This window comes from Notolepis coatsorum (assembly GCF_963971535.1).
Source record: "Notolepis coatsorum genome assembly, chromosome: 12".
Taxonomy (NCBI): Eukaryota; Metazoa; Chordata; class Actinopteri; order Aulopiformes; family Paralepididae; genus Notolepis; species Notolepis coatsorum.
In genome coordinates, this window is record NC_140176.1 from 54,071,418 (window position 1) to 54,099,251 (window position 27,834).

Sequence of the window (27,834 nt, forward strand, 5' to 3'; positions counted from 1 at the left end):
GGCAGCCTCTGGTATTCGTACACTACACCCTGAAAGAGGAAGGGAAGGAATTTCCTGTGAGAAGGGAAGATCGGGATGTGAAAGTACGCATCCTTCAGGTCTATGGAGGTGAACCAGTCTCCCACTCTGATGGAGCTTATCAGGTGTTTGACGGTCAACATCCTGAACCGCCTCGTCACAATCAGCTGATTGAACGCAGACAGATCCAGAATAGGTCTGACACCTCCCGATTTCTTGGGCACCAGAAAATATAGGGAGTAAACGCCACACATCGCGTCCTCCTTTGGGACCACGATGATGGCTTGCTTCGCTAACAGAGATTGGATCTCGTCGGCCAGAGCTGTCACTGCTGCTGACCCTGACAATAAGGTCTGCACCAAACCTGAAAACGGAGGGTGGGGTAGCGCAAACTGCATCACAAGCCCCCGCCTCAGCGTTCTCTCCATCCACCTCGACATATGGCACTGTTGTAGCCATATGTGATGATAATCCCAAACCGCACCTGCCGCCACTTGGCGCTGGTCCGCCAGGAACCGTAGATAGGCGGCCCGGTCCCACCCGCCATTGGACCCGCCAACCACGCGAGCAGGGTGTCTCGTGGAGTCGGGATATCGGACCCTGACACTACCAACGAGGCAATCGCACCCAACGGGGGACCCTGACAGAAAGGGCCGGTTTGATACGGGGGAAGCTGACATCACACTGGGTGACAAAAGCTCCCCCACCGAACACCTCCCCGGCATGGATTGCTGAGGAACTGTTCTACAGCTGGACATGCAAGGCGTGAGGTCCCCACACTGCCCGATAGGGTGGGTTCCTACACACCGTAGCCCTGCAGTGATATTACTACCACCAAAATCACGCACGCCTGCCTGACCACCGCCGGTCTTCCGGCCGTGGGAGGCACTGACGTGATACCCGGCCTGGCGAGGGCGGGGCTGGGGTAACTCACGCTGCGACCCCAAGGGCCTTTGTTGTTGACAGACACAACACCAGGCTCACCAAACACAGACGCAGAACGTGTGGCGTGGGAGCCGCTTGACAGCACAACATTCTCACGGACAGACCCAGGCCTAGCCAGCAACTGGGTGTCAGCCCCTGTCCCCATGAGAAGCGAAACGTGGGGCCGCTTCCGCTTCATTGAAGGCACACGGCCTGCAACCGAAGGAAACAAATCAGAGCCCTTCTCCCGCTGGTGTTGGGGGGGAGTGACCGGAGAGTGAGCTAGACATAGCTAGACGGCAACGTTTTTTTTAGGGCGTGCTCATCTAATATAGCCGATCTCTCGGCTGCCAAGGCTGTCGGCCTTGCGATCACCTGTTTTCTTTGTGCCCAGGGTACCTCAAGCGGGGGAAACATGGCCGCTGGTTGAGGGCCTCGCCACAGTCGTTGACGAGGCCGCGCCCTCACCTCTGGCTGCGTGGTGCGAGGTGGTGTGGGGCCTAGGTCAAATACCGCCCGCGCTCCTGCGGAAGAAAGGGGAGCCCTGAGGAGGAGAAACCTTTTCTCCTCCTCAAAGGAAGACTGCTCCAACCAAAGATTCCTGTGAATAAGAGTTGACAGCATCCTGATCCTCCCTGCGGTTATAGCCTGCGACTGAGTTAAAAGCTCTATAACCCCAAAAACATGTGCGATGTTTTCGACGTCGGCTGGCCCTAAAGCCCCACTACCCGACACCAATGTGGACAGAAAAACAGTCAACTGAGCAATGACACTGGTCGCCGCAAAATTCCGTCCTGTGGCGGTATAAACTTCATCAGCCCATACAGCCACCTGCCGGGCCGACTCGCCCTCAGGCGTCGGCTTCCGGGTGGGACACCGTTCAACCATGCCAGGGCAAAGGATCGATGCTACCTGGCCCTCAAGCCAGGGCACACCTGCCTTGCGCCCTGTTGTCAGGAATGTCAGCCCATTCACCCATAAAAGGGGTAAATAAGCCTCAGCAAAACCCCCCACATTAGCCACCGATTGAGCTTCAGCAATGAACCGGTTAAGAGGAGGGAAGAGAGGTGACAGCCCACGGCGGGGAACAAAGGAACAGTGACCCAGCATCGTAGCATTAGCATTAGCTGCACGCTCCAGGATAGCCGGGAAAACATCCAACTCAGAGTCATGACGACCATGTTTACCCAGATATTCTGCCCCTTGCGCCAATGCACAACTCGGTTGTCTCACGGGACAACGAGCAGTATTACAAATGCTAGCATTAATGCCTGGCAGCGTAGGCCCTACCTGTGCGCGACCTAGCCCGAAAGCTAGCCGCCGCGCGACGTCCCTCGATCCGCTGTCACGAGACGAGGAAACCCCAGGACAGGCCCGATGCGCTGTTAGGATGTGCCGAGAAGATTCCAGGGGCTGGCGAATCTCCGGCGAAAACCCAAAATTGTGTAATTTCTCTCTGCATTTCATAACAACTAGTTCATGGAGTGCACTGCAGCGTCTATGTTGGTAACAAAAAAAGAGGAAGGTAGAGTGTGACCATGTCCGGCGTCTTATAGGAGGACGCTGGGGCGTGGCCTGGTCACTTGCATGGGCGCAAATTGTTTGTTCATGAGCACAGTAGGTGCTAGGAGATAAGAGTTATCTCATAATGGCAAGAGCGAGACGCGATGACCAGTATGATATATAACAGATATACATCTCTGTTACACGCGAGCAGCGTCTGATGGCCGAATCTGTCAGACGGCACTGGAGTAGATATACAGTACTGTTACATCCAGAACACACACACACACACACACACAATTACACAATTACACATGTTGCACCATCTATCTACACCCTCACACAACTCTGTCGCTTTTTCGGGTGTAGCGGGGAACATCGGACCCTTTTTTAGTTGTGAAGTGTACGTTTGAGAACACTACCGTAACGACAGAGAAATTAAGCAAGCTGACATGGTCGGCCCTCACACAACTCGTTGCTTTTTCGGGAGTGGGTAGCGGGAGCGGGGAATTTGGAATTTGGAACATAGGACCCTTTTTATCGCGGGCGGGGAACATAGAACCGGGGAACATAGGACCCGGGGAACATAGACATGCTCCCAATATGCTATACAGCGTTATATATATCACTCTTATTTACTTTTGTCCTCACAGACAAAGTATTCTGCCAGGGATCTTATGGACACGACAGTAGTAGTTATAAGGTTTTTGAGCTTGTAACGTTAACGTTAGTTAGCTATCGTGTTATCAGCCGGCCGTGACGTGTAGCTAGCTTGCAAGCTTGCTAGCCGGCATGATGCATGCAGTGCACAGGTCTGAGAAGAGGACCTGCACATTTTACTCGGTCCCGGAACGCCTCTACATGCCCCGATTTAAAATGGTTAACGACAGTAGACATTGCTAACGTCTAGTACGTTTAGCGAGGTAACGTTAACGTTAGCTAGCTAGCTAGCTAGCTTGGTATCAGCTGGCCGTGACGTGGATTAGGCGACAGCACTGAACAGGCTGCCTAGTGAACAACAGGCTGCCTACTGGCCTTATAACTACCTTTATTTCAACCAAAAATGCTTAAACAATAATGTTAGTGGTAGAAGGGAACTCATTTTGTGCAAAAAGTGGAAGCTTGTCAATTTCCATGCGGCAGAATTGTTACAATAGAGCAATGAATCCCTATACGGGTGGAACAACCAATCACGTATTTATGAGAGGGCTAACTTGTTGCAAAATAATAATGATAATAATAATAGCCTCATTAAAATACTATTGTTGCTTCGGTTGTTTTCAGCGTTTTATGTGCATAATCTGTTATTTAGTTTGAAATGTTCGTTGAAATAAGTAGATTTTTCGTTTTTGTTTATTTATTAAGTTAATATAAAACCATATAGTCACATTTTAGAATACAATAGAATAGAATTTTAGAATACAACTAGAAACACTGTCCTGGCCTGCTTCTAAGTTCAGTGGCCTGACAAAAAAAAAAAATATATATATATATTTTTATTTTTTATTTTTTTTAAATCATCTCGCGGCCCACCCGTGGCTGTTCGCGGCCCACCTTTGCGTCGCGACCCCGACTTTGGGAACCACTGGCCTAGACAACTGTGGCTGAGAAAGTGACCGAGAAAGTGAACACATGTATATATGCACCAACCAACCAACTCACAGAGCCTGTGGTTCGTGAGGGGCTCCTTCCGAATACCTAAACTACTGAGATTTTAGATTAGATTAGATCCAAATGTACAGTGTACAGTGTAATAGTACAGTACAACGGAAATAAGTTGTCATCTAACCAGAGTGCAAGGCAACAGTAACGTGCATTAACAATATACAGTATAAGTGATTAAATTGAATATAACAAAGCTACTGAGTAAATATTCTAATCTGATATATGTACAGTATTATTATGTACAGTGATACTATACACTATAGTAGAAGCCATACTGGCCAGTGTTAACTAATAGCAGTATAGGTATGGGATATATAAAGATATAGATGTAATGTTTAATAGATATAATGTCTAATGTTAAACTACCGCCCCATCTACAGCAAAATATAGTTAGTTTCAAACTGTCAAACCTTTATTTCAACTCAAAAGGCAACTGAGGTTTCCCTCATTTAGTCATGTTGAGTGAAATACGCATAAATAAAGCATATAAAATCATACAGCATATAAAATCACAACAACAACAAGACAAGAGTAGACAAAAGCAAGGATAACAAATCAATTAAAACATGTATGTTAATTGACAATGGTTGGAGATCGAGGTCTAAACTCTGAAGGGAGAATCTCAAGCGTTAAGGACTGTTGGAGTTCATTCCATGAGTTAGGGGCATCATAGCAAAATGCACATGTACCCTGTTCCGAGCAAACTCGGGGGACCTTAACTCATTGAATGCCAAAAACGAGTATACTCGTTTTTCAAAGCCAACCGTTCGCCGCCAAAAACGTAAATACTATTAAAAAAAATTCTTTGATTTCATCACCTCAAAAGCCCAGTTTTTCAAAAAACAACAGGGCTTTTTAGGTGATGCAATCACTGTTCCCAGCCATAGTTCAGAGTATATACTGTATCTGCTTAGAAAACTAAACTGTCTAATACTTTTTTTGTTGCCTAACGGTGTGGCTGTTCCCTAAGCCTAATGCATGCACAGAGAGAGGAACATGGTATGTATCTGCTTGTCTAACTCTAGGGTAGATGGCAAATAAGCGAATTTTCCAAAAAGTTGGCGTGTTCCTTTAAGGACCAGCCACTCACTAGAACAGGTTCTAACATGCCATTCCAATAATGATGTACTGTAAATAATATAAGGAGGTAGCTTACCAATAAGGGCCTTAAAAATGAACAAATACCAGTTTGTTGTGCCTAGAATCAAACCAGTAATTTAACTGGATGTAGATAACTACTTCCCAACACTGCTTTTTATCAAGTAAAGAGTTTGGTGTTCTGAAGATCCCTCCTCTCCCCTCCATCTGTTTGGCTTTCTGCTTCCACTTCATGCAACACATTTTGTTTGTTAAACTCCTTATCCGTTTTTTTTCGTTCACATCTTCACAATTTCTCAAAGCCTTTTGAATATCCAGACAGCCAGACGATCTCCAGTTAGCGCCTCATCATAAAATCAGTGTCATAATGGAGATCGTGTCGAGAACACAATGTCTCAGAGGGGGCAGCTTGAGACCCCAGCTAATAAACACATTTAGATTCAGATATTTGTCCACCTCTAAGGGGGATGTCATGATAGATTATCCGCTGCTCCTTCACAAGAAATGTACAATAATTCAATAAGGTAAATTAATGCAATAACGAGGCTCTGATAACTGAAGGTCCTTGAAGGCAATGGGCATGAACTGCTGTACCAGAGGTTTTAAATGTATACATTTGTATTTATTTCTACCCTCTTGTAAGGCTGAGCCCGAACGTTCGAACGTTCGAACGTTCGTTCGTTACGCTGACATTCAGACTTTAATTAATAGGTTCGAACGTTCGGTGAAAAAAAAATAAAGGATGCGCACAGGGTTGAGGTGATGTGAATGCGAGGCGCTCGGCTCAACCAGTATGGTCTGCCGGGCTGCAGCGGGATACTATTTCTCAACCAGAGCTCTATTTTGATTGACAGGCGATTCTGCCAATTACGTCACACACCGCTTGCACCCGCCTCTGCTGTTACCACCAATCGGCAAGCGTTTATTCGTTTTTTACTTCAGGCAATGCCGCCATTGATCTGCTTGCGAGAAGCCTCAACAGACTTACCGTAGCTACCGGGAGCCGTAGTTAGCTCCCCGCCGAGGAAGTAATCGGTAACAAGGTTTCCGTAGGTGAACCTGCAGAAGGATCATTAATGAATACCAGCCTTTTTCGGCCACGGAGCGCGAGCTTCATGGCGGGAGGTGGTTGCGTTGGAAACAACAGCAGGCACACGCCTCGGCTCCTCAACAGACCCGTCCACCGTCTACCTCGGAACGGTGGTAGGGCGGACGGGCGGTTGAGGAGCCGAGGCGTGCGCCTCTCCTCCCGGCTCCCCGTCGACCAAGAGTGAATACCTGTTATTGAACGTGTAACACTAACTATATAACGTTTGTAACTGAGGGGTTACAAAACCCTGACTGTATTAAAGATTGTGATAGATTAAACCACTGCTAATTATGTACTTAGTATTACTTGCCAGACAGTACAACTAATTATGGCAGACACTCATAATAACACGGCACGGTGACAAAGAAATATCATTGAGGGTATTTATTATTATGCAGCAAATTGTACAGATATGAGAATTAAGGTCGCGCTTGTATGGCGAAGAATATGCATAAGTCAGTCAGTAGCAAAAGTCAGTGGGAATAGAATAATTCCTATGATGGGGTACTAGGCTAACGCCGCCTGGCGTAGGATGGCAATTATAGGGGGAAACGCTGGTACCGCTGGAGACAAGGGGTTTCCTCCCAGAGATGTAAGCTCTGGAGGGAAGAAGAATGTTCGGATACTCAGTCTGTTCAATTGAAGAAGAAGGGGGTTCACGTACAGAATCCAGTCCTTGTAATCCAAATGCTCAGCAACAAAGCAATAACTGTAATCCAATTGCACGATAGCAATGACGATAGCCAGCTAGCTTCGGTCCACGAAGCCAGCCCGAAGTAGATCCTCACGGGGGTTAAATCCAAACGACAGTGGGTATTAACAATGCTCTTCTCCAAGGGTAGTACGTTCCACAATCACTATAATCCAACCAATACTGGTTCTGCAATCGCCGCCGTCGGTTCCAATATGCAGTATTGTTCTCCGACTAGGCCCTCCTCGTGTACTGGCACCAATGTATTTAGTCCACGCACACTGGCTAAGGTTCTACTAGCTAAACGAACAAACTGCTGGGTAATGCTGCACACAAACTAACTGCTGTTGGCACGATACACAATAATTAACGACTCTTTACTTCACATTAAGCTAAGTCGAACTTGATGTTATTGCATTAAATCTGACACTTTTACTATTCACTTCGCACATGGTTCTCAACGCTCTGTTAGACGAACTGCTTCTCACTACATTAGAATCACACTGAACTTGATGAACAGCTACTGTTCGCACCTGCCGCGATATATATACTCAAGTGGCTTTCTAGTGCCGAACCTCAGTTCTCGTCTCGAATCAATGCGCCGTCTCCAGGCATGTTCCAACATGCCTGGACTCGCCTTTGAACCTGACTTTGGGGGGCTCGCCGCCTGGCGCCGAGAACGTTATCCAATGCGGAAAGTGAATATTACTGGGATTCAAACGCAGGCTTAAAGGGATATAACGTGTATATATAAATAATATACAAGGTATATAAAACAATAAATGTAGATTCTCAGCTTTTAATCTGGCCCTTCACAACAGCCGCCTCCTAATTAGTCTGCACCTAATTAGTTAAGGGAGACAGATTAATAGTCCAGTCAACGGCTCAATACTTGCTGTGAGGAGTAGGGCAATCTACAAAGTCAGTGGGTCATGGTCGTCATCAGGGAAGTCAGGGAGCTCCGGCAACTCTATCAGCTTCGCCACGGGTCGGGTGTAAGTCCGCCCTTGGACTACGACTTCTGCCGCTCTGACCTTCCCATCGGCACCAGTAATCACTTTGCTTACGCGGCCGGCCGGCCACGTAGCTCGGGGTAGTGACTGGTCTATGATCATAACGACTGTGTCCACCTTCAGGTTGTCCCTGTCCTTTACCCACTTCTGACGGGCTTGGAGAGACGGTAGATAGTGGAGGAGAAAACTGGTCCAAAACTGGTCAGCCAATACCTGACTGTATCTCCACATTCTTCGGCCGTTCACTTCCTCAGGTCTGTACACCGCCTGTGGAAGGGCAGGGTCCAGCCGCCCCATCAAGAGATAGTTTGGGGTGACTGGGTCGAAGTCTGCTACATCACTTGAGACGTAACCGAGGGGCTTCGAGTTCAAGACGCCCTCGATCTCCGTGAGGACTGTCGTGAGGACTTCTTCCGCCACGGTCTGGGCCCCAAGCACGGTGTACAGAGCAGTCTTTATAGAACGGACTTCTCTTTCCCAGGCTCCCCCGAAATGAGGGGCGTTCGGGGGGTTGAACTGGAATTTGATCTGAGAGGGAGCGAGGCGGGTCTTAAGTCCTTCACCCATGGCCTGGAAACTCTCTCTCAATTCTCTTTCTCCGCCTTTGAAGTTTGTCCCTTGATCGGACAACAACACAGACGGGCTTCCTCTTCGGGCTTGAAATCTCTGGAAGGACATGAGGAATGAATCCGTACTCATGGTCTGGAGGATTTCTATATGAACAGCTTGTGTGGTCATACACTTGTACACAATGCCCCACCTCTTCTCTGTCCCTCTTCCTTTCTTGACGTAGAAAGGGCCGAAGCAGTCCACGCCTGTGGAGTGGAAGGCCTTCTCGCCGAGTCGGAGGCGGCAGGGAGGCAGGTCGGCCATCATAGGTATACTGGGCTGTGCTCGCCACTTGCGACAGTTTAAACAAGTCCGTTGGAAGCGACGTACTGCTTCTCTCCCTTGCAGTATCCAGTAACGTCGTCGGATCTCAGCGAAGACTCTCTCTGCCCCCGCGTGGTGCACATCCTCGTCGTACTTCTGTATGATCAGCTCGGTTACCTTGTGTCGGCTGTTGAGGACGATAGGATGCTTGACATCATCCGTCAAGTCCGGGGCCCTTCTCAGACGACCACCCACCCTGATGAGGTCCTGGGTGTCGAGCTCGGGGGCCAAAGTGAGCAGTCGGCTGTCTGAGGGGATTGGCTTTTTCCCTTGCAGGCAGTCTAGCTCATCTGGAAATGAGTCTATTTGAGCTCTCTTTAGCAGAAGGAGTGCTGCCTCTGCGTAGTTCGATGCGTCAATGTCTGTGGTGGGGGGAGCCTCAGGGTGGTGCCACAAGAATGTCCTTTTCTGAGCACTCTCAAGGGTTAAGCAGTCGTCTATATTAGGGTCCGTTGGAGCTGGGACGTGCGTCAGCCCGCAGAACATAGACTTCTTGATCTCTGCCTCCTCTTGACTCGCCTCCCGTGGTGTGGGGGTAGGCCACTCCTCCTCCGGGAGCTTGAGGAACTCAGGACCGTCACTGTAAATGTTGGGACGTGTGAGGTCGGTTAGGGACATCCCCCGTGTGATGACATCTGCTGGGTTCTGCTTGGTGTCAACGTACCTCCAGCACGCTGATCCTACCAAGTCTTGAATCTCGGTGACTCGGACTCCGACGAAGACTTTGTATCGACAAGAATCGGACTGGATTTATGTGAGCACAGTCATGGAGTCTGACCACAGGATTGTCTTTCGCACCGTTATGGTGAGTTCACGTTGTATCAGCGTGGCGAGTTGCGCGCCTACCAGAGCTGCGCAGAGCTCTAGACGCGGGATAGATTGTTGCTTGCGGGGGGCTATTCTTGAGCGAGCCAGGACGAAGGCTGTGTGTACTTCTCCTCCCTCCTCTCGGGCTCTCAAGTAAGCCACCGAACCGTAAGCTACTTCTGAGGCGTCACTGAAGACGTGCAGGTCGATCTGACACGTCTCCAGCCGCACTGTGGGTGGGAAGTAGCTCCGGCGAATGTTCACATTTTGGAGCGAGTTGAGTTCTCCCTCCCACTCTCTACAGGTGGAAGCCAGGTGGTCGGGTATGGGGTCGTCCCAGCCCTGCTCCTTGTCCCACAGTTCTCGCACAAGCATCTTCGCCCGAGTGGTGTAAGGTAGGATACACCCCAGCGGGTCGTATTGGCTTGCGAGTGTTCTGTATACGCTCCGTCGAGTGGTCGGTAGAGTGGTCGACCTTCCCTGCTCCTGGGTCAGGGGTGTGTGTTTATAATGGAGCGAGTCTGTTTTGAAGCGCCAGACAAGGCCCAATGTCATTTCCTGTGCTTCACCTGGGGTGGTCGCCATCCAGGTCTCGCTGCTTGCTGCCTTTGTCTCTGGGGAGAGGCTGCGAAGTACTTGAGGGTCACTGCTGGCCCACTGCCTAAGGTCGAAGCCACCTTTGATCAGGGAGGCTCGGAGCTTAAGCAGGATGGCTTCGGCTTCTTCTGGCGTTGATACGCTTTGTAAGCAGTTGTCCACGTAGAAACTCCTCTCTACGCTTTGTCTGACCTCCTCGTCAGCTCCAGGGTCTTCGGTCACGTGCTTTTGGAGTGCGAACGTGGCGCAGCATGGGCTGCATGTGGTGCCGAAGGGGAGGACCTCCCATTGATAGATGGAGGGTTGTTCATCGTCGATCCTCTCTCTCCACAGGAACCGCAGCTGGGGCTTGTCCTCCTCCATCAGTCGCACCTGCAGGAACATCCCTTTGATGTCGCCGCTGATGGCCACTTTGTCTTGGCGGAAACGTAGTAGTACGCCGAGGAGGGAGGGGCCGAGTGTTGGGCCGGGTAAGAGCAATTTATTCAGGTTCTGTAGTCCGATCTGGTAACTGCAGTTGAATACAATGCGGTTCTTGCCGTTGTGGTGGACCTTGTGGTGGGGCACGTACCAGGATTCAGTCGTCTGGTCTGCCTCTTGATTGTCGTTGTATACAGTGGCTTGAGGGGGGTCTTTGGCTAGACGCCGCTCGGTGTTCAGTAGATAGCGTTGTGTCGCTTCCTTTGATGCGTGGAGGGTGGGCATCCCCTCTCGCCTCAAGAGTGGAGTTGCGTATCTCATCACTCCGTCGACCTCGACCCTCTTTGTCTTCTGCTCGAGGAGAGCTATGGCATACTGGTCTTCCTTGGAACGAACTAGTTTCCGTTCGTTCTTGAAGGGCATCGAGTCTAATGTCCATAGTCTCTCGACGTGCTGCAAGAGGGTGGTGTCGTCGTCGCTTACCCTCGTGTAGAGGCAGCGGGTGGCTGTCGGTCGGTTGGAAGACCCGGAGAGGGGGCCTTGTAGCGTCCAACCCAGGCGGGTCTTGACCGCGGCTGGGCAGCCTCTGGGTCCGATGTGGACCTGGTCCGTTGGGACGATGAGGTCTGCGTGGTCGGAGCCTATGAGCAGGGTCGGGGTGGCGCCGTCGATGAACGGTATAGGCAGTTGGCGTAGGTGCACGTATTTCTTCATCAGCTGTGGGATGGGGTAGGTATAACGTGACAGACCTATGTCATGGCTTGTGAAGGCATTAGTGATGCTGTACCGCTTCTCGGGCTGCTCGACCGCTGCTATTGTGAATGAGACGTTTTCGCCCTTTATGGTCTTTAGGTCTCGCCGAATAGTACGGATTGTCATTGTTTCTTCGGTACCCCGCAGGCCCAACTGGGCTGCGGCGGAAGCGAGGAGGAGAGTCTTTTCAGACCCATCGTCGAGGACGGCGTAAGTGTCCAAGACCTTGTCCTCGTAGCTTAGGAGCACTCGGACCACCTTCAAGAGCACTCGGGAGCTCCCGCTCTTCGCAGGGTCTATATACATGACATTTACTCTCGAGCTGCTTTGTGGTACGGGTCTCCTCTTGTTGCTGTCGTGTAGGACATCCAGGTGGGCGCCGTCGCACTTGCTGCATCTTTTCTTCAGGCGGCACTCAGCTGCCATGTGGCTGCGCGCGCAGCGGAAGCAGCGGCGGTTCGCTTTGATCCACTGACTCACTTCGTCAGCAGTCAGCTTCTTAAAGGTGTCACATTGAGACAGCCAATGTTCATGTTCACAATACTGGCAGGCAATCTTCCACTTTCCCTTTGCGGGGGGGGTGTTGTGGTTCTTGTGCTGCGGCACTGACTCGGCCTGGTGCATAACGGTCACGGACCGGCGGTTGTCATTGAACCTCCTCGGTCCATCTTTAGGGTTAGAGCCACTCCACACGAATGTGTCTAATCGTAGACTGCTGACCTCCCTGGCGAGGAAATCAGCCAGGTCTAGGAGGGATGGTTCTGGGCCGTGGGGGTCACAGTGGTCTTTCTGCCGCCGAAAACGCTCTTGACGGGCTGGAGGGAGCTTCTCCAGTATCCGCTCTACGTTGGAATTTGCATTTAGTTCATATCTCCCCTTCTCCTTTTGTGACCCCAGCATCCCCACAAGGGATTGTACCTTGATAGAGAGGTCATCTAGTGCTCTATTGTCTTTGGCTGGGGGGAGGCGGTCGATATCTCGTATTTCTTGGATCACGTAATCCCATATGCGTCCATAGCGCGCGTCGAGGGCCACCAGAGCATCTGAGTAAGGGGTTCTTGAGTTCAAATATGCCAGCGCTATGTTATGCGCTCTGGGCACTTTAAGATGCTTGAGGAGGATGGCATATTTATAAGACTCGTCGTGTACATCGGACATTACAGTCTCTAGACACATGCGTAGTTCCGTATACTGCGCTCTGTCCTCACGCGTAAAGTCTGGGAACGTGGGTGTTCCAAGGTAAGATGCCATGGATGGCTGGGACACCGATGCGCGTAGGGGGAGAGGCCTCCTGGGCGAGTCTCCCCGTACGGGTGGTCGTGGGTTAGTGCTGGGTGGGTACCAGAGGCCGGGCCCCCAGGTGCTGCTCCTCGGTGCTGACTGTGTATTAAACTCACCCATGGGTTGGGTCGGGGGTTTGTAACGCAGTGACTCGGGGCTGAGGTCGGGGCTGTACTGGGCCTCCTGGTCCAAAGTAGGTTCGTGCTGGTGGGCTTGCTGTCCTCCCTCGTCCTCCGCTAGGTCCTGGAGTCTTCTAGTTATTTTCTCGGCGATGTAGGCAGGTTCTTCCCGTTGGCTGGGTCCCGTATAGACCGGTCGGGGAGGGGGCTCGGCGACGTAGGCAGGTTCTTCCTGTTGGCTGGGTCCCGTGTAGATTTGTCGGGTAGGGGAAGGTGCCCTCGACCCGTGTCGTGATGATTTCCGGGAGCTCCGTGTGGAGGAGGGGGGGGTCGCCCTCTGGATCAATTGTTCTATCATCTGCGCCTGCAGACGGTCTCGCTCCGCTTCGCGCTGTGCATTGGCGGCGTCGCGCTGTGCATCGCGTTGCGCGTTGGTGCGGTCTCGCTGAATGTTCTCTCCAACCTGGAGGCGCCTTTCTTCCAGTCTGATAGTCATCGCTGCGTCAGCCTGGAGGCGACTCTCTTCCAGTCGGATGCGTTCGTGCTCATTCTGTTGTTGCGCTTGGAGACGTTCGCGCTCCACTGCAGACTGTTCGCGCGCACTCTGTTGTTGCGCTTGGAGGCGCTCGCGCTCCACTGCAGACTGTTCGCGCGCACTCTGTTGTTGCGCTTGGAGGCGCTCTCGTTCCATTGAAGAGTGTTCGCGCTCACTAAGTGTCTGTGCTTGGAGACGGTCTCTTTCGGTTGATGCAGTTAGTGTGGCGATCAAGGCTTGTGCTAGTCGCTGGTCAGCCTCGCTGGGGGATGACACTGATGGAGGTGATCGGGCGCTGACAGGACTTGGTGGGGACCTGTTCTCTTGGCGCGCTCCGATGTCCATCTCTTGAGCGCTGCTTCTTGATTTCTCCCACGCCCCGAGGTCCATCTCTAAGACGCGCCGAGGTCTATCTCGGGTGCGCGCTCTTGGGTCTCTTGCGTTCCGGGGTCTATCCCGGTGGCGCTTTCTTTATCCTTGGGCGCTCCGGGGTCTATCCCGGTGGCGCTGTCTTGGGGTATAGTCACGTCATGTCCCGCTTGTTCCCCCCCGTGAGCTAAGTCAGTTTCGTTTGAACCCACTGGGGTCTCTACTGGTGGGGCCGACAAGTCGATAGGATTGGGCATGCTTAAGCTATCAGTTTTATCCGTGCTTAACGTCTTTTTAGATAAGCGAGGAGGTAAAACGAAATCGTAGTCCTCCAGTTGTGGAGGGGGCTGACGTTTGCGCCTAGGGCGCTCTAGTTTGGGAGAGCCGTCTGGAGAGTGTCCGCCGCTGGCCATATCAATATTAATATGATATTAAGATTACTGATACCCTCCGGCTCGAAGGACCAATTGTAACTGAGGGGTTACAAAACCCTGACTGTATTAAAGATTGTGATAGATTAAACCACTGCTAATTATGTACTTAGTATTACTTGCCAGACAGTACAACTAATTATGGCAGACACTCATAATAACACGGCACGGTGACAAAGAAATATTATTGAGGGTATTTATTATTATGCAGCAAATTGTACAGATATGAGAATTAAGGTCGCGCTTGTATGGCGAAGAATATGCATAAGTCAGTCAGTAGCAAAAGTCAGTGGGAATAGAATAATTCCTACGATGGGGTACTAGGCTAACGCCGCCTGGCGTAGGATGGCAATTATAGGGGGAAACGCTGGTACCGCTGGAGACAAGGGGTTTCCTCCCAGAGATGTAAGCTCTGGAGGGAAGAAGAATGTTCGGATACTCAGTCTGTTCAATTGAAGAAGAAGGGGGTTCACGTACAGAATCCAGTCCTTGTAATCCAAATGCTCAGCAACAAAGCAATAACTGTAATCCAATTACACGATAGCAATGACGATAGCCAGCTAGCTTCGGTCCACGAAGCCAGCCCGAAGTAGATCCTCACGGGGTTAAATCCAAACGACAGTGGAACGATGCTCTTCTCCAAGGGTAGTACGTTCCACAATCACTATAATCCAACCAATACTGGTTCTGCAATCGCCGCCGTCGGTTCCAATATGCACATGTCCAGTAGGTTCTCCGACTAGGCCCTCCTCGTGTACTGGCACCAATGTATTTAGTCCACGCACACTGGCTAAGGTTCCACTAGCTAAACGAACGAACTGCTGGGTAATGCTGCACACGAACTAACTGCTGTTGGCACGATACACAATAATTAACGACTCTTTACTTCACATTAAGCTAAATCGAACTTGACGTTATTGCATTAAATCTGACACTTTTACTATTCACTTCGCACATGGTTCTCAACGCTCTGTTAGACGAACTGCTTCTCACTACATTAGAATCACACTGAACTTGATGAACAGCACCTGCCGCGATATATATACTCAAGTGGCTTTCTAGTGCCGAACCTCAGTTCTCGTCTCAAATCAATGCGCCGTCTCCAGGCATGTTCCAACATGCCTGGACTCGCCTTTGAACCTGACTTTGGGGGGCTCGCCACCTGGCGCCGAGAACGTTATCCAATGAGGAAAGTGAATATTACTGGGATTCAAACGCAGGCTTAAAGGGATATAACGTGTATATATAAATAATATACAAGGTATATAAAACAATAAATGTAGATTCTCAGCTTTTAATCTGGCCCTTCACAACAACGTTAATGCTACAAAACGAATGCCTTTGTTTATCTAGCCCCTTATGTGACTGCAAGGGCTATTGTTTATCATAAGTAGTAACTTTTGATGCAGTAGCTTGTTTATTTTCTTCTGAGTGCTTTGTTTAATTACATGTTTACATGAACAGCCACCACTGTAAAGAACATGTTTTTCACCAATAGACTATGCAATGCCGCCCTCCGTAGGATCTATAATAATACAATAAAAAAAAATATATATTATTTTAAAAAATGAAAAAAAAAATTTATTAAAAAAAAGATTATTAAAAAATTTAAAAAACGAACGTTCGAACGTTCGTTCGATAAACCCTGGCGAACATTCGAACCCTAAAAACAGGGTTCGGGGACAGCCTTACCCTCTTGTAGTGTGGTGGACTTCATCAAACAAGACTTCAATGTACAGCAAATTACCAAGTATGGTCTTGTCAATATTCCAATGTACAGTTTTGCTTGTACAGTTGTACAGCGTCCCCCACCCACCCCTCCTACCCAACCCCCCCCCCCCCCCCCCCCCCCCCCCCACCACCTCCAATGTACAGTCCCCCCCCCCCCCCCCCCCCCACCTACCCAACCTCCTCCAATGTAGTTTCTACATCAAATGTATATACTCTTTTTTTCTGGACTCTTTTCGTATCACAAACAGTACTGTATTTGCAAATCTGGTATGTCTATATCTGAACCTCTGAACCCAGCCTAGGGACATAGTCTCAGAACTAATGGCCTCCAGTTTAATATACCGCCAAGCCTCTGTGTGTAGTGTGTGTGTGTGTGTGTGTGTGTGTGTGTGTGTGTGTGTGTGTGTGCGTGTGTGTGTGTGTGTGTGTGTGTGTGTGTGTGTTTGTTTGTGTGTGTATATGTGCTCCTTTTCCCTCATCAGTCTGTTTTCTCAACTGTACCAGCCCCCCCCCCCCCTCTCTCTCTCTCTCTCTCTCTCTCTCTCTCTCTCTCTCTCTCTCTCTCTCTCTCTCTCTCTCTCTCTCTCTCTCTCTCTCTCTCCTCCTTCCTTTCTCTCCTCCTCTCTCCCTTCTTCCCATCTGTGTTCCTCCCCTCCAAGTCCCCCCCCCCCTCCCCCGGAATTAACAGCCCATACACAACCTATCCACTCACTCCTGTAATACCAGACCTTCCGCATCGCCATCAAGACCTCTTACAATCTGTACGTAGCAATTGCTACTGTGATTGCGTGTGATTGTATTGTTTTGGATGAGGGGAGCAAGAATAGGAGCTGAGGAGCCTGTTCTGTCCATTTCAGGACTCTTCCAGACGAGTATCTGCTCTCTCTTTCTGTCTCTCTCTCACACTCACTCATACTATTTCTCTCTCTCTCTCTCTCTGTCCCCTCTCTCCATCTCCCTCTTTCCCTCTGCCGCCCTCTCTCTCTGTCTCTCTCACCCCACTCTCTCTGTATCTCTCTCTACCCCCTCTCTCCCTTTCTCTCTCATTACCGTGCTAACTTTTGAAACTTAGTGTATCCTCATTCCTTGCAGTAAATAGCCTGTGTGAACACCTTTTATTTCCTGGCACAGGTGAGATTTTCCTCTCGAGGACCAATTAAAGCATTAACTAGCGCTGCTACCGTCCCAGCCAGCTGGAGCTTAGACTACTGCTTTTCATTTCTGTCTGCCCTTCTTGTCTGTCAAGTTCTTTATTCATTGATTCATTGAAATTATAGCCAGAGAAGAATTGCCTCCAAATATAGAAAATAAATCAAACGGATTAAAAAAAAACACAATAAAGACCTCAGGCTTATTACCATTGTGGTCCTTTTTCGCCCCTTGTCATATTTGGTATGATTATCCTCTTTATCCCTAATCGCTTTCAATGGTTTGGATGTTTCATTTACAATATAGCTTTTTGAGTCTCAGTCTCAAACGTTTGTTTGTCATCACTGTACATCTGTACATAAACATTAGTCACAGACACTCATTAAGGCTGCAGTGCAGAACTCCTAACATATAAACGAATGTCCATTACATTCAAGCCTCTTTCCCAAAATGAGTTTATACAGCGCTGATTAAGCCTATAAGGCCGCCAGGGGACTCTCTCTGTATTTCTGTGTGTGTGTCTGTGTATAGACGATCCCCGCGCTGGTGCACCGTAGTGATGTGTTTTACATCAAGCAGCAGCGGTAGTGATGATTTTTACATCAAGCAGCAGTGGTAGTGATGTGTTTTAGGTCAAGCAGCAGCGGTAGTGATGTGTTTTACGTCAAGCAGCAGTGGTAGTGATGTGTTTTACGTCAAGCAGCAGCAGTAGTGATGTGTTTTACATTAATCAGCAGTGGTAGTGATGTGTTTTACGTCAAGCAGCAGTGGTAGTGATGTGTTTTACGGCAAGCAGCCGCAGTAGCGATGTGTTTTACATCAAGCAGCAGCAGTAGTGATGTTTTTTACATCAAGCAGCAGCAGTAGTGATGTGTTTTACGTCAAGTAGCAGTAGTGATGTGTTTTACGTCAAGCAGCAGTAGTGATGTGTTTTACGTCAAGCAGCAGTGGTAGTGATGTGTTTTTACCTGTTTATCATTTGCCAGTATACATCTGTTATGAATAGGGGGAATGTATTTACTGTATTAGGGTTGTGCATTTGCCAAACTATCCGGTTTCAGGTATAATTTGGTACCTGTCACAGATGCACCATTGGTATTCTTGGCCATCCCCTGTGCGGCCTCTCGTAGGATGTGATTGGCTGCTGGCCAGCTCCCAGCATGTGACGCATAGCGCCTGCCTTCTAGGCATTAAACCCTAAAGAGCTTTGCTGGAAAGCACTGAGAATATTCTATTTCAATGTGCCACTCTGCAATTCACTTTGGAGAAGCCCTACCGAATCCAATATAATTCGAAAGGAGTTCAGCTTATATAAGGAAACAGACTTTTGTTTTAGGAATGACACTTTCTTTCTTTCTTGCAGTATTCATGTACGTCAATGCGCTGTGATAATCATGAAATCAGACATGAGAAATCAACAAGGCTTTCGTGAACATTAGTAGGGGCCTGGTAGGCAGAAGTGAGCCATCCAGCATTTTACAGAAAAATTAAGTGTTCACTAGTAGTCTAGTAATATCCCAGGTACATTACTGCTACACTGGGGGAAGGCCAGTCACCAAATATCCAACAGAGAGCTAGCCATTCATCAGCATGTCCTGCAGCCTTTCATCCGACACTGCCTACCCTCCGACTCCCCTATTTGCTCCCTTATTATGAGGTGTGAAGCTGTATTTGCCTTCGGTTCCTGGCCCGAGGTAGCCAGACGCGGCAAAAGGAAAAAGAAATATGGGCCCATGGAACGATATTTCACTGGCACCGGCTTGACACTGATGGATGGAGGATCATTAGACATTTGCCAGTTTGCTTGGGCAGAGAGTTATTTTCAGCAATAATGTATGGGAGAGGGAACAGGGGTTGGGGGAGGGGTTCCGGTAAGTTCTCAGAAGGCCACAGATTCTGGGTTTGGAGAAGGTTTTATACCATTCTTGAAGGATGGTGCAAAATGGAGGAGGTGGAAGACATGGATGATTCTATTCTATAGGTATTGGTATAATACGGTATAAGAAGCCACAATCATGTTATCATCTGAAAGCAATGTGTTTTACTCTTCTATTCCATTTATTTGGCCATATACAATGTATATATATATATATATATATATATATATATCTATATATATATATATATATATATATATATATATATATATATATATATATATATATATGTCCTTGAGAGTTTGACATCAAGATGGAAAATAATCATCCCATCGCCTCAAGGTCTGCTTCACACCATCATTTACAAACTGTACACATGTGAACATACTTGTTGACATCCTCTCAGAAGTCAGTCCTCATATCAAAGGCTCAGCACGGTTGCCTTGGAATAAAATATAGATTGATGAAAAAGTAGCATCACTCACAAACTGCTCTCTCCCCCCCTCCCTGCAGTGATGGTGCTGCTGATCGTATCCATGCGTCGGAGGAGGAAGGAGCCCCTGATCCTGGACGACGAGAGGGACGTCCGTGAGAACATCGTCCGCTACGACGACGAGGGCGGGGGTGAGGAGGACACAGAGGCCTTCGACATGGTCACCCTCCGCAACCTCAATGTCATCAGAGACCCCAAGGGTCGGCGGGACGTCACCCCTGACACGCCCACCTTCTTCCACTACCCGGGGCCCTCCCGCCTGGCCTACAAGTCCCTGCCGGACAACATGGTGTTCCGCGAGTTCATCTGGGACCGGCTGAAGGACGCCGACGTGGACCCGGCGGCCCCCCCGTACGACTCCTTGCAGACGTACGCGTTCGAGGGCAGCGGCTCGGTAGCGGAGTCGCTGAGCTCGCTGGAGTCTCTGAGCACGGACTCGGAGCAGAACTACGACTATCTCAGCAGCTGGGGGCCGCGCTTCAAAAAGCTGGCTGACCTGTACGGCAACAGCGACGGCACCAGCGTGTTCTCATAGCCCCCGAGCGCCTCTCTCTTCGACGTTTCTCAGAACTTCAGTTTATCGACGACAAAATTAAAAAATTTAAATAAAATCAACAACGTAATTTATTGTCACCAGAGAAAACAGATGCGTCTGCTATAGTGCACCGGAGGGAAGATTCAGTGATAATACAAGTGAGAGAGAAAAGAAAAAAAAGAACATATTTAGACTTCAATGGTTTTTGGTTTGTTTACCTCCCTTGTATGGATTTTTAAAGAGCGTGACACGATGGGTTTTGACATAGACTTCAAAAGTCACTCGACTGGAAGGAGGAAACCTTGTGCTCAAAAGACATTAAAGGTTTCACATTTGGGCTCGGATCCAGCTATTGACTGCAGGCCGCATACATGTTGGGGCATATTTCTCTGGGGGGGGGGGGTGGTAGGGGGCACCTGTTCTTTCATTCCAATGATGGGCACAAACCCAGCACTCTTGCTTTTATGCATTCCTCTTGCTTTGATGCATTTGATGCATCTTTGTGCTGATAAAAAATAATGGACGTTTCCCCTGAAGTGCTGCGTCTCCCATGCGGGTAACCAGTGGTCACTCAACTAAACATTTAAAAAAGCAACAACTGTTTCTATGTTTTCTTGGGGGGGGGGGGGGGGCAGACATGGCGGTTGGCATTTTTCAATGAGGTAGAAAAGAGATTTAAAGAACCCCATTCCACGTTTATTCCTGGACTCAGTCATACCTTTCCAATGCTATTCACAGTACCCAACTGCACACAACCCACTTCCCTTTATCTGCTGCGGGAAGTGGACGCGAGGCGGGCAAAGTACCAAAAGAAAGACACTTTGATGTCTCCTCTGGATAATGACACAGGGACCCATATAATGATTTCTTTAAATTCCGCCTGACTGCATTTTACAGTTGTTACCATGTGGTGTTTGTCTTTGAGTCCGTTTTCCTTCTGCCGTTTCTTTTGCCAAGTCCAATGTATGATAGATATGTAAAGTGATGTCGCGCACGGGAATCCATGTCAGGATTCCAACAGCGTGCTTCAAAATGTTTTGGTTTTGTATGAAGACACCTGGAATTAGCAGTGGAATGTTTACTTATTAAGACAACTTTGCTGGACCGGTCCTTGCATTTGACTGCAAGATTCACACTACCCAGACTAATAGCAAAAGAAGAATTTTGTTTCATTGACCAACGTGACAGTGATTGGCTGGTTGAAGTTATGTAAGTAAATGGATTTTGCTTCTGTAGTTTGCAGAGAGTTCAGCATATTTGTCATTAAAAAAACGTTTGGCAGAATTGAATAATGCCCACATTATGTTTATTGGTGATAAAGAACAAACTGTTTCATAATGATATTGTGCCGATTTTCTTTTCCAGCTGAAAACAAGTTGTTACCATTGGATGTCAACATGTTAATAAAATATGTATTCTTATTTATTTTGAACAGGCGTAATTGTGCGACGGATGTTTTTATCCTTTTTGCTGAAAATAAAATGGACATTCCGTTCCTAAAAAGACCATGGGGAGTTATTTTAATTCCGTGAACATGAAACAAAGATATATTTCATTTTTTAACATTCTTATCGAGGTGAGCCAGATTGGCTCTCTCTCAAAAAAAGAAAAGGAGGGGCCCTTTCTAAAGAGAGACTCTGAATGGCCTCTTTGCCTAATGGTCAGGGTATAAAACAATTTTTCTAAAAAAAAGGAAAGAAAATGAAAACATCTTTGCATTTGCAGAATTGGAGGAGCCAGATGGGGGGGGGGGGGGCTTGTTTCACGTCTTTGTCTCCGATGAGGCTTTGTACTTGAAAGGCCCGAATGGAGACAACGTGGCACGCTTGTCGCTCTGCAGAGGCGTGGGTGATGAATGGCGCACCACACTGTCGCTCTTCTCATAAGAGCCTTTTGTAAATTAGCCAGGCCTCCTCTCGTGACGCCACGCTAAATTCTTGGGGGCGAGTGTGCAAATACTTTGGCTCAGATTGTGTGAGCGCTGATGGTCAAAACACATGGGGTGTGCATGTGTGATGTGTGTGTGTGCGTGCATGTGTTTAATATTTTAGTGCTCCAGTTGGGGTGAATATTTACCCACTGTCCAGTGGCGGCTGGTCCATAGAGGGCGCTAGAGCGCCGCCCCCCCTGGTTAAAAGAAGAAGAAGAAAGAATTCTTTGCGTGTCCTATTCATCCCCCGGCCGCGTGAATACTTTCCCCAAGGCAGTTGTCCTTCCGCGTTCAGTTTACGCGGCCTGATACAAGTGTCATTTAAAAGTAAACAGAAATTAGTTTTGAAGATACAGCCAATAGTATCTGTAGCTGAAGATATAGCGAGCAGAGCTGGCAAGGGAACACAAGTGGACAGAAATTAAAAATCTTCAACCTGAAGACCAGCTGATTCTTAAAACTTGGAACGAGCTTCCTGTGACATACCACACAATGCAGCGTGAGTATTGCCGTATTGACCATGTTTGGCTCTACATATGCATGTGGGCAGTCATTCTCGCATATGAGGAACATTAAGACCAACCTACGCTCACGTTTAACTGATGGAAGCCTCAACGCCTGCATGAAGCTCAACCTCACCACGTATGAACCAGATTACAAGGCCATCAGCAAAACCATGCAGCACCAGAAGTTGCATTAAAAGTAAGACATATTTAATTTATTATACGTTAAAAATACTATATGGCTCTCAATGAAATATATTTAGAAATATTTGGCTTTTATGGCTCTCCCAGTCAAAAAGGTTCCTGACCCCTGCTCTAGCTGGATGCAGTCATGTAAATGCGTATTTTGCTTTCCATCATCATGTCTGCTTTTTCAAACGATGGGGAGAGATACAACATGCCCATGGACTGTTACTGGAGTAAAGGATATGAAACACTTTTTTTTTGTGGACAGCTGAATGTCAACTCTTCTGATGGTAAGTCATTATGTTTAATTTACGCAAGCCAGCCTTGGCTCTTTTAACAATATGCAAACTATGCTGTACTCATAGTCTCATACTGAAGTTATTCATATACAGTATACTAGGTCTGATCTGCTTGGGATTCCACGTGAGGTTAATGCTGTGTGAGAGAGAGCAAGAGAGAGAGAGAAAGAGAGAGAGAGAGAGAGAGAGAGAGAGATCGGGAGATCGGGGTGTGCGTGTTTGGAAACCTGGCTGCATGGACTGTGATCATATTGATTGATGGCAATGGTGATAGTTGTACTGTAACTGTACCTACTTAAATATTCGTACGCTTGTGGTTTCACCGACGCTCTGACACTCACAGTAGGCTACTCAGTGTGTGGTTTTGCGATGCGTGCGCACGCTCGTGTTTGTGTGCAGTGTGACATTGTGATACCTTGTTACATGTACATTTTTGGTATCGACCCCCCTGGAGAAAAATTCACCAGCCGCCACTGTCACTGATGACACCATCATCCACCATCATGTCCCTTCTGTTAAAAAGAGTATCCATCATATGATTAAAAGGTAAAAATGTCCCCAAAAGCTTAGCGAGTCCTTTATTGAGGAGGTGTATTGAAGGATCACTTCAGTCCATTAGTTTGTAGTGCTACCATCGATCGTAGGTGCAGGTGATTTCCCCATGGAAACAACTAAGGGAACCACCAACGATCTCTGGGCAAAAATGGTTGGTATTGGACTTTGTTTACATTTTCCATCATTTCGGGTCTCATGGGTGGGTTGGAGTTGAGTGGAGCTAGGGGATTGCTATTCAGGGAGCTAGGGGGTTGATAGGAGTCTGCCATTCAGAGTCTGCTGGCCACACCTCAGGCTCTACAAAGAGATTCACTTCACTGTATAATAAGTTACCATAGCTACTGTATATACAGTAAGGGAAAATATTCAACAACTGCATACTAGAACTAGTACTATCTACTAGAATCCCAAATTATAGATGGTTTCGACTTGACAACATAAAAGTGGACCCATGTTTGTTTGCTAATATCAATAGCTGACAGATATCGCTGTGCTCAATAGTTCCCACGCTGTGAATGAAGATGTCTGCATTGGGGAGAACTGGGGGCTGGAGCTGTATCCAGTGGTGGCTGGTGAATTCTTGTCCAGGTGGGTCGATACCAAAAATGAATATGTACCAAGGTAGCACAATGTCACACTGCACACTGCACACGCGCACGCATCGCGAAACCACACACTGAGTAGCCTACTGTGTGCGTCAGAGAAACCACAAGCATACGGATATTTAAGTAGGTACAGTTACAGTACAACTATCACTATTGCCATCAATCAATATGATCACAGAGTCCATGCAGCTAGGTTTCTCCTCTCTCTCTCTCTCTCTCTCTCTCTCTCTCTCTCTCTCTCTCTCTCTCTCTCTCTCTCTCTCTCCCCGCGGCGAAATTAATTAGTTAGTTAGTTAGTTCCCCCCGGCCCTCACAACAACAGACCCTGATGGGGACCCTGATGTAAACAAGACAAACGTCTTTCTCAGGTCTGCATCCCCATAACAATTGTGTGTATTGAGCCGTACTGTATTGTACCCATTCTGCAATCTGTTAAATAAAGTTTTCATTCATTCATTCATTCTCTAACAGAGAGAGAGAGAGAGAGAGAGAGAGAGAGAGAGAGAGAGAGAGAGAGAGAGAGAGATTGCGACTCACTTGTTTAGTTGAAACGCGGTCCAGCAGGGCTTGATAAATTGTATATGTCCACTGTCTTGTCCAGACTGTTGATGTACAGTATATGTCCACTGTCTTGTCCAGACTGTTGATGTATATGTCCACTGTCCAGACTGCATCCAGCTAGCCATATAGCTTGTTGTTGTTGTTTTTGTTGTTCTTACCGAACCAGCTAAGACAGAGTATAGCCTTAACACCCTTCGAGAAGCTTTGTGGTCCAGGCTTGAACTTTCGATAAAAGTGTCCATATAAATCTATTTAGTTAGATCCAACACTGTCTGAATGTACAGTATCTTGTGATTATTATCATTTTCCGACAACTACTAGCAGAGGCAGAGCGTATTTTCAGTAGGGACGCGATGTCACGTGCCACTCTCAGCCAATAGAGTGACTACTTCGGGCACTAGAGCAAGCGCCCTGGGTATCGTATTTGACAGCGCTATGTTTTATGTACGTATTTATTTACGTACCTATGTGCATTTTGCCCTGTGAGTTGCGCACTTACGGCGGCGGAGCTGAGATGAGCGCCCATGAAAAGGGAGTGGAGGGGGCTAGGCGCTGGGGGATGAATAGGACACGCAAATAATTTTTTCGTCTTTTTCTTTTAACCAGGGGGGGGCGGCGCTCTAGCGCCCACTATGGACGAACCGCCACTGGCTGTATCTCAACAGCTCTCAGAGATTCATGAATACAATTGACAGTACTGTAAGTCACTGTGATGAAATAGAGTGCAATGAGCTTGTAATGCATCTTCACTTGGGCCAGTAAATATGTCGTCTCCTTACAGGTATTGACATAGTTTCCGAAGCTTTGAAGAGACGCAAATGGAAAACATCTGAGAAAAATGAACTGTGAGTCAGGAGTAAACCGAGATAAGCGTGTGTGCTCATTAATACTGCAGCCTACAGGATCTACTGTAAGATAGCAGTGGTTCGTCGTACTGCCCTCTCAAGTTTGTACATGGATGTCTTACATGGATGGCGGAAGTAGGGTTGCCACCCGTCCCGTAAAATATGGAATCGTCCCGTAATTGGAAACTAAAAGATGCGTTCCGTATTGAACTGATACGCGACGCACTTTGTCCCGTTATCCTGTTCCGCCCCACAGGGTCGGTACCGACCCCTTTTGACATTATGATCATATAGGCATATTTTTATGAGTGATGAAAATAATTTGCGATTTTAAAATCAACCGTTTTCAAGTATTAACATCACTAACATGTCACAAAAGCATGTAGAATGTAAAACGTTAGGTTGGCAATAGGTTAGCAATAGGTTAAAAGTGTCCTTATATCGTTTTAAGTTTTCGATATGCGATCGTCTATCCAAGCCGGAACCGGAAATGGACATTTTGAACCATGGGAATTGTAGTTTTTTTGCGGCCATTTGGTAGAGGACATTCATAGCTGTCGGCCAGCATTGAAATGTCTCCGATCTACTCTTCCTGTCACATACTATGGTGGTTCAAAGTTCAGCGTTCTGAATGAATCATATCAATAATTGTTATGATTCGCGAAAATAAGCCACAAAAGGTAACGTTTTTGACAAATATTGAAACGCAGTCAGTTTCTCCTCACTATTGTTAGCATGTAGGAACAATTAGATCTGAAATTTGTTTCAAAACGGTTACACTGTGGGGGAAATAAAAAAGTACAGTCGATTACAGTAAATATCAGTATCTGTTATTATGCACGCCTGGTGATACTAAATCCAAATTGAACTCGGGCATTTGAAAGATACTATATGTATATATATATATATATATATATATATATATATAAATGTGTTAAAGGGGAACTATTTTACTATTCCTAGCACTATTTGGGCAACTTTAAACAATTCCTGTCAGTCTATTGAAGACATCTGTACGTTTAAAAAAAAAAAATGCATTGGTTTATATTTCTAATCAAGTACTCAAACCCATCATTTTTCAGCCACAAGAAATCAGGCTGTTATGGCCTGGCTCCGCCCATAAGCACTTTGAGTGACAGTAGGTCGAGAGAGAGAGAGAGAGAGAGAGAGGGGGTGTAGACAGACAGACAGACAGACAGACACCCTATGTCTATACGTTGTGTTAGTTTGCTGCTGCTATGAGAGAGAGAGAGAGAGAGAGAGAGAGAGAGAGAGAGAGAGAGAGAGAGAGAGAGAGAGAGAGAGAGAGAGAGAGAGAGATAGAGAGAGAGAGAGAGAGAAAAAAAGTGTAAACACTCTGCGTGTCCTCCCGGGAGAGGGAGCCGGGAGGACACGCAGTGTTACAGTTCTCTCTCTCTCGGTTCGGGAGCTCGTTTACAGTTCTCTCTCGGTTCGGGAGCATGAGCTGTAGCGCAGCACGGTGGTACTTCCTCGAGAGGGAGAGGGAGACACGCAGAGCGTTTACAGTTCTCTCTCGGTTCGGGAGCATGAGCTGTAGCGCAGCACGGTGGTGGACTTCCTCAAGACGCAGAGCGTTTACAGTTCTCTGCTTCTCTCGCTCGGCGGGCAGCTAGAGGGGGCGGGTGTTATTATGCAAATGCACCATATGACGTCCCATATAGGCACATTTTCAGATGACTCACTTGAGGGAGGGACATTATTGTGAGGGGAGAATTGGAAGAATGCGCCAAATCGAGAATTAGAGACATAGATCCTATTACTATAAGTCCACATAGCTAGAAAATAACCCTAAACACTGGAAAAGGTCATTTATAAGATAGTTCCCCTTTAATTGGCTATAATGAGGTAATGTATAAGCATATATTCTATATTCTATAATAATATTTCAAATTGCATTGGTCCGGATGGGAGAATTCAGTACTGTATATACAGAACCTTCGGTTTTATCATCTTCCCTTTATTAATTTCCTTAGATTCTTTGTACACATGATCTCAAGAGGGTACTGAACAAGGTCAGTGGTAGTTTTTTTTAAGTTTGGTCATTATTATCATGGTGTTATTCACTGTCAAAGATGCAAAGAAAAATCAAAATTCATATTTTCCTTTGTTTCATCACAATTTAAGCAAGCCTAGTAATAGACACAATATTTCTGACACTGTGAATACATTCACTGAGGTCCATAGATGTACCTATATACCAAGAATATGCAAATAGCCCTTGTAAAAGTGGAGCAATATTCCATTTACCTAGGTATACATTTTATGCGGATTTTCACCTGGGTGGAACAGGTTGGTCG

At 47.5% G+C, this 27,834-nt stretch overlaps 1 protein-coding gene across 1 annotated transcript in view; it reads left to right on the forward strand.

Moving 5' to 3' along the window:
* Positions 1–20,032, forward strand: part of LOC311238303 (cadherin-7-like) — a gene marked incomplete at both ends in the record, with an annotated part of 370,362 nt that extends 350,330 nt beyond the window's left edge. The window contains one exon of the mRNA XM_084326328.1: positions 19,518–20,032. Coding sequence (XP_084182454.1) covers positions 19,518–20,032 — 515 coding nt within the window. The remainder of the gene's footprint in view (positions 1–19,517) is intronic.
* Positions 20,033–27,834: the final 7,802 nt, after the last annotated feature.